The sequence below is a fragment of the Calypte anna genome, chromosome 1 (assembly GCF_003957555.1).
Source record: "Calypte anna isolate BGI_N300 chromosome 1, bCalAnn1_v1.p, whole genome shotgun sequence".
NCBI classification, from domain to species: Eukaryota; Metazoa; Chordata; class Aves; order Apodiformes; family Trochilidae; genus Calypte; species Calypte anna.
The window spans coordinates 80,896,625-80,909,674 of NC_044244.1; the positions used below are offsets into that span (position 1 = coordinate 80,896,625).

The window sequence follows — 13,050 nt, forward strand, 5'->3', positions numbered from 1 at the left end:
AAGGGGGCAGAGGGTTGAGAAATGCCTGGGGATAAGAAAGGCAGAGTACAAATTTATAAGGTGGAATGCAAGCTGTCATTTGGAAAGAAGACCAACTTATATTTGCTTTGGGCTAGATGAACAGGCTTTTATGGCTGATAAGGATCATGAAATTATGTAGATGATAATTTTCATTGTCCCTTTAGGAAGTATTCTGCCTTTCTTTGTCTGTCACTTCCATAGTCTGTCACTAATAATGGCAGCGTGGCCACTGGGCCATACGGCCCAGTGCTCAAACCTTGTGGTACCTGTTCACTGCTGCTGTTATATCCATTTCCTTCCCCAGGTGTTCAGAGGTGGACATATGGGCACTTAGTTCCTACTACCTCAATTGAGAGGTGCTGCCATTGCAGGTCTGTTGGTCACTGCTAATATTTCAATCACTAGCCCAGCAGGCATTGAGCCTGGTAGCCAGTTTAAGTCTCTGACAAGCCTTTGGCCCTAATCCACTTGTCTGTTTGGCTTTATTTTCCCACCTTCCCAGAGGTGGCACATGCCTTTAGGTCATCTTGCAGACATCTTTTCCTGACCTATTGAGGGCTGCTGCCAGTTCTATGTTTTGCCAGTCCCATGCCTCTTGTTTGCAACAGCCCAGAGAGCACATGCTGACACTGTCACATTGCTGCATGGGATGGTTGCTTGCTTTTTGGAACTGGGTCATGACACCAGGGCTTCAATTACATGACCTGTTTTGCAGGCTCACATATGCCCCTGCATGTGTGACTGAGAGAGGGAGAGTCAGGGAACCTTCCTCTTATGTCTCTGCCATACAAAATACATGAGGTGATGCCCCAAAGCTCTAGTTTAAACTATTTTGATTTTAAATTTTGTTGATCCTTTCCCTGAGCAAACCACTGGAATCCACAAGCTGGAAAGTGCTATTTGCAGTGCCACTCTCTCTTCAGCTGCACAGAGTTGATTTGCAGATCTCCCCTTCGCTCTGTGATACCCTCTGGTGATGCCTTCTGCATTTTCAGCCTGTGACTGGGGTGGGAGAAAGACCACATGAAATGCTTTGAAGCTCCCTCTAGCATCCCTCTCCTATTCCCTTTTGTGTTCACACTGTCCTTTGGCATCCACTCTCTCCCGAGCTACCCTCACTCTATTTCTTTCTTCGCTTTCCCCTCTTTCAGAGCTGCCCTTTGCATTGCTAATCTATGGTATTATCTCATTCTCTAGTCTCTGGCTGCCTTGATGTTTCTCGCCAGCTTTTTCCTCTCCCCCTTTTCTCCTCTCCCTCCTTGCTGCCCCATGATGTAGCATTGCCTTTCTCCATCTGCCCGATTGTCTCTCAGCTTTTTATCTGGGTGCTGGAGCTCCAGGTGCTGTCATTCTCTGCAACAGCACAGAATGTTTCAGATCGCTTCTGTGGCTGGATAATTACCAGATACAGAGTCACGTGGACTTCCCAGGCAAACCCTCCCTCCCCTCTTGTCAGAGGAGGAGATCACATCTCTGAAACATGTTTTTTTGTTTGGTTGGTTGGTTTGGTTTTTTTCTTTTTTTTTAAATTTTTTAGAAGAAACCCAGGCAAAATGTTTGGACATAGCTTTTTTTGGAGTTACCTACTGGTGACTACATGAGAGTTACCTACAAGACAGTGGGGATTCAGGTAGGAAAAAATAGGTAATTTCCAGGGTTGAAGTTTATAAAGGAAAAGCAAGGGGATGCTAATCTGTATGGGTGTCTTATGAGCCCTCCTATTCTCATCATTGGTTTATACACCAGCCAGAAACAAGTCCTAATGACACAGAGACTCATCAGTAGCCATTTGGTTTCCAGTCCTTTCACAAATTCAGCATCAAAGCCAATATCCAATTCACACAGGTGACTAAATAATGTTGTCTTTCAGTGAACTTTAGTTCCTAAGTGACCACAGGTAGTTTTAAAATCTCAGCCCATGTCTTAGTGATGGCAAAAGTACAGAGTCCTTAGCGTAAGTGCACTTGCCATAAGGCAAATCATCTGACAAGTTTCCCCAGTCTTCATCATCTTTGCTTTTCCCTGGTTTCCCCTTTCGACAGAGCAAGAGCCTCGTGATACTGTGAGGAGCTATGGACAGCAGAGCAAAGTGTACGCTCCTGGTTGAGTATTTCACTAAGGCCATGTCATCAATAGTTGATAAGGATTGCCTAATCATGCTGGATCAGGATCAGAGCCAGGTTTCTGGCTGGACTGAGAAGGGACACTGACAAGAAGTCCTCAGCTAACCCAAAAGGGAAAGAGAGAGTTCAGGGTCTGTTTCCTCAGCACTCTAATCCTCTGACTGATCTTGGTGCAAGACCCTGATGCAAGCTGTCAGAGCATTTGGCGTTTCTGCAAGCATCAGCCAGAGAGCAGTTCAGCTCCCCTGCACACACGTGGAGAGCAAGTCTTCTATGGCAGGAGTTTTGTAACTGGAGTCATTCCAGATGCACCCCTTAGAGTGAGTAAATAGCCTTCCAAGGGTAAAGGAATGCTGTAAAGAATGCTGTAAAAAAATGGAGGGGTTTTCCTAGGTCTAGTAGTGTATAGGAAAACCTAGCACCAAGCCTTTGAGGCCTTTTCTGTAATTTGAAGTTTGAAACTGTACTGGATGTGGCTGCAATGGAGTTAACTTTGTTCATAGCAGCTTATATTGATATTATTAAGAAGGTACCTCTGCTGGAATGGATGTGGACTGGAGCTGTTTATGAAGGTATACCAATCCCCAGAAGGTGCAAAGAGCAATAAATCATGACAACATAAGTTCTCTTATTCTGATACAGTTATATCCATGCTGGGAGAGAACTGGCATAGCAATTACTCTAATTTTGGGGCTTGTTTTCTGGTTTTTCTCCACAAACAGGAACCCATACTCTTAAATAGTCATATTAATAGAAAGAACACCCATGTGAGACCAGCTGTGTGTCTGCTACTGAGAGCCCATGCAGCTAACTGTCTTTTTTAGACTGGTGTATTTTTGGTCAATTCCTCTGGGTTTCATTTTCCACACATATCACATGGACTGAGAGATGAGGATGCTTACAGCACAGGAGCAGTTCTGCACTGATAGTCATATTCACTGGTTGCAATTCTTTTTGCTTTCATTAAAAAGAGTTGATGGGAGAGAGAGTGAGATAGGAATGTTTCAGTACAAGGCACTGGGGAGTCCTCATCTAGAAAGCTGAGTATGAATTCTGGTCACGAAAGAGGAATTCAGACTGGAGCAGGTGCTGAGAAGGGCTACTGGGATGTTTAAGGAGATGGAGAGTCTGTCATACAAGAAACTAGAAGAGTTTGGCCCAGCAAAATGAAGGCTGAGAGGGAATATCATTGCTGGAAGATAAGCACCTGGGAGGTAGAAGAGCTATTTAAGCTAAAGAATGATGCTGGCACAAGAGGGGATGGATATAAACCAGTAATGAATAAAACTAGACTTATAATTAGTTAAAAAAAAGGTTCTAATCAGCAGTGCAGAAAGACTTGGACAGCCTGCCAGAAAGTCCAGTGGGAGGGTACCCTCCACCAAATACACTTAAGTATGAAAGAAGTACGACTCTGAAAAAGATGGTAAACAGGCCAGGCTCCCTCATCCTGGAAGCCCATCCTATCCTCTTGGTCCCAAAGCAGCAGTTTACTAAAGAGGATGAGCAGAAGGACAGGCATCCCACACCATTACAACAGGGGAAGTGGCCCCAAATTGTCACCTGAGTGCTGAGATGCCTGCCCAGGGAGCTGCAGACAGATGTGACACCAAGGTCACAGCATAATGTGGCTGAACGAGAGCATGGGCTGAACAGGTGCAGCAGTTTCCCCCTCGTGCCAGTTTTTCAGCACAGGACTGGCTTTAAGCAGTAGTTTTCTAAATCCCTCTGAGGGCTATGTTATCATGTGGCAGTGGTGGCTCAGGAGCTATTTATGCCACATTTTGGGAATCCATCCTGTTTCAGCACAGCACTCGTTCTCCAAGTGATGCTGCTGTGAGTCGTGATGTGTCAGGAGAGGGGGAACAACAGCTGGGCCAGGCAGGGGTAAGAGAGGAACAGTGGCAGCAGGGAGAAGAAGAAGTAATTTGAGCAACACCTAATGCCTATGTGTATTCGAATTGGGTAAAATGAGGCTTTCAGTCCTCATCTGAAAGGAGGCTTCAGACACTAATTTGATGTGGTCTCTCACTGCCATCCACTTAAGGGGCCTCAGCCTTCACAGAAATGAAGAGATGTTCAGCTGTAGCTGTTCTTCTGTAGCATCTCCTGCCGAGGAAAATCTGGGCTGGAGCAGTGGGAGCCACCAAGGGCCAACAGCTTCAGCATTATCCCTCTGGTCTGTGTGTTGCTATGTGCTCTGCCTATGTGCTTCTCTGGTGGGGACTGTACACCAGGGAAAAGGAGTTGGCTGCTGCAGCAGCAACATTTGAAAGGCTCTTGAAATGCAGGCAGGGTCTGGCACTGCAGCAGTGTTTTGGGGCTTGGCTGGACTCTTCCCTGAGCACCCTGCCTGGGAGAATTAGGACTGGTGTGCCCATGATCTGTCCTTAGACCCTGCTGACCACGTGCTTGCTGGGGACATAGTGGAGGGTCTGGGCTTTTACTGTTTCCTCTGCTTGACCATTGCTGTATCTGAGTCTTTTCTTGCCACACAGGGAAAGGCCGAACGAAGATGATGAGAATACAAGACAAAATAGCACGAGCACGATTTGCTCTTGATCTTTCCTCACAAGGCTACATGTGTTTAACCATCACATTAGCTTTCCAGGATCATACTTTGCAACACAACGGAGAATTTGTCTTGCATGTTCCAAGCTGGCAGCCGGGAGCTGACGTTGCTTTGTGCTGAACAAGCCGTGTTTGATCCCTCTCTTTTTTTCCTCATGCCATTTTGCTGCCTGGAGTAGAGGGCAGTAGGGGAAGTTGTTAGCTGTGTCCTGCATGCGTGTGTGTGTGAAGCGAGAAGATTAGAGCAGGCTCATCACAGAGCTGACGAGAAGGCAGGAGATCTGCTCCAGGGAGGGTTGTGACATCCTTGGGCAAAACAAGGCCATGTCCCTCAGCAAGTGCAATGGGATGGGATTCAGGCATTTAATTGCACATGCAGCAAGCCACCAAGCTGTGGCCTGCTGCTCAGAGAATGTCTTACAGAAGAGATGATCAGAGGGTTAATGGAAAAAAGATGATTAAAAAGGAGGGTGGGAATTACGACACAGAGTTGTCGCCAGAGCGTGCTTTGGAGAAAAAGGGTAGAAGATGCAGTTTGAAACCACACTATTTATTTTTCCCTGAAAGAGGTAAGATCTGTGGCTGGCTGGTGAAGTAGCACACTGTATTTCATTAATCCTAGCAGCTTGCCTCTTCTCACTAGTGGGGCTCTGGCAGAGAACTGTGGGATTGGGTCTGCTGTAAAAACAAAATTATTTATTTGGAATTACAACGGCAGTAAAAAACCCCCAAACAATTATCCCAGGTTCAAGGCAACTGAATATATGATTGATAATGCTGTAAAATCCCCGCCATGTCAAAGTAATAATTTAAACAGCAGCTTCACCTGCTCCTATTGGGCTTCCTTCCTTTATCACTGTAGGCGCTAATATCATCCACCATTTCCAAATACTGCTGAACTTACACCAAAAAAGACCCTACTAGATGCAATAAAATACCCCCACTCCATCTCCATACCCCACGGCCGTAGCTGCTGTGTCGCTTTCTCCGTGGAAGATGGGAGTTCCCTCAGCATTCCTGGCATCCTCCTCCTTCTTGCAGCCTCTGCCCTGGCAGTGATGCATCAAACCTGGGGAGCCTGTGCTAAGGTTTTCTGGCCAAATGCTGTCTCTCAGCAACGTGCCTGTCCCATCACAGGAGGGAGGGGAGGGTGGAAGTTTAGGGCTGGAAGCCACTGGAGTGACCAGCACAACATCAGGTATTATCAGTGCTACAGTGACATGCTAGGAAACCAAAACAGTGCAGTGGTGCTTTGGCAGGAGGAGGAATAGGAGTCATTGGGGTTAGGAGACAAGCTCCAAGACCTGATGCAGAGTTAGTAGTGAGACCTTCAGCCTTGGTGTTGGCCAGGGGAGGAGATACGGATGCCTGAACCTCCGTCTCCTTTTTGTTGCTCGCTTTCTTTCCTATCAGTAGGAATTGCACCCAAATGCTTTCAAGAAAGGGAAAAAGAAAGACATCATCTCCCCTATCCAGAAGGAGTTTACCTCCAAGCTTATGAAGGCAGATTTCCAGGAGTTCTGGTTTGGCCCAAGGCTGTTCATTAGGCTGGGAGGCAAAGGAGGACAGAGGCTGAGCAGCAGGGCTTGCTCCTGGCTCCTGCTCTCCCCCTGCCTGTCTGCTGCCAGACATCTCCTCTTGGTCTGAAGTCCAGGCACTGGCTAGTGGTGGTGGGCAGCCCTCCCTTCCGTTCCAGGCAGTGGTTCCTGCTGAGGTACCCTAAGCTTTTTCCTACGGTGAAAGGACCTACCCCTCCCTTCCCTCCTGTTGCATGGCTCAGCCCTGTAATCTGTGTTTGCCTCTGGGGAAGCCAAAATGAGGGAGATGCAGAGGATGGCCCTAGTGCCTTTCACCACATCCAGTTTACAATCATCCTCTCCTGGCTGGTTGTTATGCAGTCATTAGCCACTGTGCAAGAAATGGAAAGTCATCTGTAGCACCTAAAAGTGGTGCTGTAACTAAAAAAAAAAAACTTAGGTGCCAAATTTGGTACGTTTGTTTACAAGGTGGCAAGGAGGGCTAAAGGAGCATGGCAGCAAGATTTTTCCTTCTTCTCTGTCTGTGGTTTGAATTGATGCTAAGATCAATAGCTCCAGAGTTGTCACAGTGATCATGCAAGACATGACCATCCCTACTTGCTGGTCCTCTCATTAGGCACATCAGTGGATGACAAGAAATTAAACCTGAAACGGTAAGGAAAAGCAAAATGGATGGATTGCAAGTCGTTTATTAGTGTTCACTGACAGTAATGCTTTCAATAATACTAATGAAAAGCATTTGACTGTCTCTGTGAACTTGATTATTGATTATTAGTGAACGATAAGAGTCGTTTGATATCTTGCTGATGCCATGCTCCTATTGCATTGCAGTTAAAATGTCAGTTAACGTGCCATTTAATATTCTATTAGTATTGAATTAGCACTTATTACACTGTGAAAATCATCACCATAAATCCTTATTAAAGCATGATCCATACAGCTGGGTGGCATCTCTTGCAGACTAAGAGGGTGTGTGTCTTCAGACAGACATACTGAGATGCATCACCCATGTGGATGAACATTTGGAGCTCACCAGGACTTGAAATTTCCACATTTGTACATTGATTTTCCCTGACAGTGTGAGAGGAACAGGTATGCTGAACAGAGCAGTTCAAATCCATTTCACTCACTCTTCCCATTTTCCTCCTTACCCTCTCCTGTCTTCTCTTTGGTTTATTTTGTTAGTGCCTACTTATTTATTTCAGGGGCACTTGCAAGGTTTTATGATGGTAGTTATTGACCACCATCCTAGGGCATACCTTGGGGGGAGTAGGACAGGTTATGATAGACGTTTTCTCTTCAGCAGAGAGGATGGTTCCCAAGTGAATGCCCCATCAGGATCAAGAGGATGAGGCTTTCCTTTGACCACACTGCTGAGCTGTTAGTGACCTGAATGACATCACATGGGCATCTTTCTTACCTTCAAGCAGAGGAGTGTATTGACTGGGTGTGGTGCAGAGCCACGGGGTGCTGTGTCATGTAGCTCTGTGTTGTGGGTCTGGAAAGTAGCTGGGCAGGTCTGGGGTAGTGCATTGGATCTGCTGGTGCCCAGCACCACCAATAGGTGTGCTAGAGGATTTTCAGAAGTGACTGAGAAACTTCAGCTCCCACTGACTTCATCTTCAGCTCTTAATCTGCTTAGCTTGTCACCAACATACCCTCTCAGGATTTTCATAAATCCAAGATGTGTAGAAAGGGGCTTTGAACACCCTTGAAAAAGACCTAATCCTGGATTCTTGGTGTCTTTATGAAGCTATGCAGAAATGTGTGCAAGAAAGCTGGTGACCCTGAGGCAGCTGGCTCTGAAGACAGTCTGGGTGTCCCTACAGGACCACTGCTCCCAGCCCTGGGGCACAGTGCTCTCCCTGGGTCCTTGCTTCCAGCTTTGGTGGCAGATGATGACAGCCCAGGGTGGCCAGTGAACCAGGGCACCACCATGTTGTAGTCGTGCTGGTTTCTACATGTAAGCGGCATGTTTTCCCTGCCCCTTTCTTTTTTACAAAGAGCAGCTTTTTAAAAAAAACACATCTGAGAGCTCACTTCATGGCAAGTGTCTGCCTGGCCAGAACTGAGGGGGAAACCCTGCTCCCCTCCTTCAGTTGGATGGTGGCAGTTCTGGCCAGGGTCTGTTGGGTTGTTGCTCTCTAAAGCAAAGGTTGGTTGGATCAGACAGAGCAACTTCCAGCTTGGCCAGGATCATGGCATGCCTCCCATTGATGCCCAGGCAGCTTGGCATTCCTCATGCCCACAAGTAACCCCAGAACAACTTGGAAAAGCACCCATGGGAATACCAAAAGGGAGGGAGTGAGAGGTGCCGTTTGTAATGGTAGGGTCACATCACAAGGGATGGCAGCTGCAGCATTCAAACAGAGGAACCTGGAAAAATTCTGACCCACGCTAAGAGGCTGTACAGAAGCCTACTGTCAAATATTTGTCTGCTCTTGAAGCAATAATCTTTATCCTCTCTCTTTTTCTGCTCAAATACAACACGTGTGAATAACTGTGGGGAGAAGTGCTGGGTTATTTGGATGCTGGGAGACTGTGGGCAGAGTTCTGAGGGCTGAAGGAGGAATAGCTCTGAAGACTGAGCTTCACTATTTATCCACAGAGCAAACATGGTGTGAGTTGCTGCTAGGCAAACCCTCTCAGCCCATCTGAGCCCAGCCATGCTGGATATGGCTGCCAGGGTGAAAAAGGAGCTAAGTTCTTCTTCAAGTCTGGACTTCTTGAATGAGACACAGCTGAGAGAGAGCAAGACATGCCTCTTCACTGACATCTCTTCATCTCTTCTGTGAAAGCCACCTTCTGTAGGTGGGAGGTATCTTGGCCAAAAATGCATTTGTCTTTGCAGCACCTTCTCTGCTCTTGTTAAGGAGCGAAATCCTTGTCACACGGCTGCAGCAGGGTTAGTGTGTCCTCTGCCTTGCAGCAGCTGGCCACTGGGACTATGGCATTTGCTGGTCCTGCTGCTGCTCATCTGCTGGCCGCCCCTTGCTGTCATTCTACCTCTTCTGTCTCATCCGGGGTGTTGAGGGGACATGCTGCATGTGGCACAGGGATTACAGTGACATCCTTGCAACCTCTCCTTTTCAGCCCAAAACCTGCACTTGCAGGCAGATGTGCATTGGCAAGGATGTGTTTGTGTGTTTGGAGGGTGGTGTTTGCAGAGCGAATCCCTTTTTGCACAAAGCTGGTTTTTGTCAGGGAGATAGAGAGGAGAGACATTCTAAATCTTTCCCTTTGTGCTGCTGAAGCTGAGGGATGGAACATCTGTGCCCTGAGGTAACAAAGCTGGAGTGGTGAACCTTTGCCCTCCCGGCTGGCAAGAGTCTGTGAGTGTAACTCTGGTTGTCTTAACTTTTGAAAGTGAGGGAGAAGCATGGGAAAAAGTACTGACCTTTCCCATTGGGAGGGCTAGAAGAGATTTGGTGACCAGGATCTCCTGCGGCCTTCCAAAGTCATTTTTGTTGCAGGTGTAGACTATAGACAAAAGAGAGAGTAGAAGGCATGGCTACCCAAATTTCCTGGTTTCATCAACTAAAAGTTCCTGAAAGCCTTCAAAAAATCATTGTGCAATAAATGGCCATGGGACAGCAATGGTGAGGAGATGCTGTAGTTCACTTGGAAGGCAAGGTTTCTGAGCAAAGTAGTAAAGGGAGGAAACAAAATGGAGATAATGGACAGGTTTGTTAATCTCCCCCTCATCTTTCTTATTTTTTGCAGGTGTTATGTAGAAGACAGAAGCTCCAAGGTGGCCTGGTTAAACCGTTCTGGCATCATTTTTGCTGGAGAGGACAAGTGGTCCCTGGACCCTCGAGTAGAGCTGGAGAAGAGAAACCCTCTGGAATACAGCCTGCGGATTCAGAAAGTGGATGTCTACGATGAGGGGTCCTATACATGTTCAGTACAGACACAGCATCATCCCAAGACTTCCCAGGTTTACTTGATTGTGCAAGGTAAGCAACATGCCTGAGAGGAGAGGAAACAACAAAAGACACAGTGTGTAGGGGGGATCTGTATCTTTCTTAAATTCCAGAGTCAGTAGCCTGTGTATCCCACGTGGTTTACAATAGGAGCCAACAGGACTGTCCCCTTCCACCTCAGCACAACATCACTTTACTTTGCTGTCAGTCTGTCCTTTCAAAAACAGTGACAGAACAGGGGACACCAATGATGCCAAGACATTTCCCAGTATAATGCAAACCTGGCTTCTGGCTCTGATTGTTCTGGCGCTGAGGGGAAAGCATTTGTTTATAATGACACTTGTCAGAACGTTGTGCTTGCTTCAACTCTTCCCAGACAGACACGTCCTCCTTCCTCATATTTCCTTTGTTTTCTTGTATCAACAAACTACTGTTCTGTGGTTTTTTTGGCCTTATATTGTCAACTCTTTGCAAGGCTAGGGAATTAATTTTCCTGGTGTCTTTCTGTGCTGGGTTGTTGGTTTGAAGGCTGCGCTGTTGCTAGGCATGAGTGAAACCTGGTACCTGAGGTAGCTGCCACATACCTTATGTTGCCCTCTCCTTTTTTAGCTACCCTCCTCCTGTGTGTGTTGTAGGGAACTGGAATCTTGGCAGCCTGAACTAGCACTGTCCTATCTGTCTGCCTGCATTCACAGTATAAGAGAGAGTAAACACATTAATGAGTTCACCAATTACTGGTAAGGGCATTATGGAGTTTACTTAATCCATCCTGTCCAGACCAGAATACCAAATGAATGAGTTTACTCAGTTTTATTTTATTTTGGTTTTAATCTTCATGCCATGTTGTCTATCTGCCTATTTATCTAAAATATTTATAGAGCAGCTTAGGTAGATAGGTATATATGAATGCATTCATTCAATACATATTACAAATATATTCAGCTTCTGCATTATCATTCAGGCAGGAATTTGTTATTTCTCCTGATTCATCTAGTAAACCAAAAGGCTGCAGTGTTTATTCTCCCCAGCAAGCGTTTGATTCTCTCTGGATATAAATGCATGCATGAAAGGGACACTTCCTCTTCCAGATATTGGGATCTAACTAGCACACCAAGAGTTCGTCTGCAAGGTGCAGTCCGGATGCCTGGTCTGAGGTGATGCTTTGCACGTGAGTGTAGTGAAACAGAAGGCTCCTGGTTTGTCTTCTTGTACAAAATCCTCCGGGAGCAGCAGGAAGAGCACCAGGCGCCAGCAGGCAGAGCAGATCCCTCGGCTCATCCCACTGTTTGCTGGAGCATGCCTGGCATGAAATGAACTTTGCCATCCATGGAGGTGTAGCTAACCAGGTGTAGGTGGCTTATTGCTGGTAAAATCTGACAGCATACCATTTCCATTTACCTGTCAAGAAAAATATAGGGTCAAATACATTTTAAAGGCACACATAGGCATTGTTAATTTTATTTGTCTATTAGGTCTGGGCCTAAGCAGGAAAATCATAGCCTAGCTTTCATCTAAATGTGTGGGTGTCCAGCTCTGAACTACTGCCACCTTTCTGAGGATGAGAAAATTTGTGTTTTGGCACACCTAAGCTCTAGATGCCTCTAAACAAGGTATCTGTGGATAATCTTTGTTTAGCTCCCACAGATTTAGCAAAAGGCCCATTGTGATATTGTGCTTACCTTTAAAGCCCCAGGTCCTGTAATCCTGTAATTAGGTGAAATTCATAGCTTTGATTTTTTTTTTTTTAAACTATATTTCATCCGGTGAAATAAAGCTCAGGCACAATATAAATACAAAATCCATTATAGTCTGGAAGAGTTACACTCATCATTTTAAACTATGTTTTTATTAGTTTAAAACTAATAATATATTTTAAATAATTTTAACTAATGAGGCTAATTAATTAGAAAATAGTATACATTTTAAAATATCCCTTTCCTCTCTGAGTATCATTTTCTCATACTGGTTATTGTTATTCTCAGATTTGCAGGTTGTCTGCCTGAAAAATAGTCCACTGCTAATACAAATGAAACGAGTTTGAATATTGAGTCATGCCAATCTTTTTAGTTTTATTTGCTTAATGTAGTTTAATTACTTCTCTTGGTTTTGCGTTCATAAATTTGGTTAACTGATGTGCCTGGTAATCTAGGAGGAGGACTTCTGGAATGGTGATGAGTGATTCTGTTTAAACAAGTCCAGGGAAACAATAACAGCCAGGGTCAGAGACTACTTGGCTGGCTTTGCTCACTCTTTGAATTTAGAATCACAGGATCATCACAAGGTTTGGGTTCGATGGGACCTTAGAGATCATCCAGTTCCAACTCCCGTGCCTGGGCAGGGACACTTCCCACTAGACCAGGTTGCTCAAAGCCCTATCCAACCTGACCTTGAACACTTACAGAGAGAGGGCAGCTACAGCTTTCCTGGGAATTCTGTGCCAGTGTCTCACCACGCTCACATTAAAGAATTTTTTTCCTAATTTCTAGCCTAAATCTATGCTAATCCAGTTTAAAGCTACTACTGCTTGTCCTATCATTGCCTGCTCTTGTAAAAAGTCCCCAGCTTTCCTGTAGGTCTCCTTCAGGTAGGAAGGACACTGTAAGGTCTTCCTGGAGTCTTCACTTCTCCAGGATGAACAATCCCAACTCTCTCAGCCTGTCTTCCTAGGAGAGGTGCTTCAACACTCTGGTCATCTTTGTGGCCCTCCTCTGGACTTGCTGCAAGAGCTCCATGTCCTTCCTGTGTTGAGGACTTCAGAACAGGATGCACTTACTCTAGGTGGGGTCTTATGAGAAATAACTAAAAGGGGACAATCACCTTCCTTGACCTGCTGACCACATTTCTTTTGATACAGCCCAAGATATGGTTGGCTTT

The 13,050-nt window shown here is 45.7% G+C and overlaps 1 protein-coding gene across 3 annotated transcripts in view; it reads left to right on the plus strand.

Annotated features, from left to right (window-relative positions):
* Positions 1 to 13,050, plus strand: part of LSAMP (limbic system associated membrane protein) — a 1,021,610-nt gene that overhangs the window by 841,543 nt on the left and 167,017 nt on the right. For all 3 annotated transcript variants that reach the window (XM_030448274.1, XM_008498354.2, XM_030448282.1), the window contains one exon: positions 9,977 to 10,209. In XM_030448274.1, coding sequence (XP_030304134.1) covers positions 9,977 to 10,209 — 233 coding nt within the window. The remainder of the gene's footprint in view (positions 1 to 9,976; positions 10,210 to 13,050) is intronic.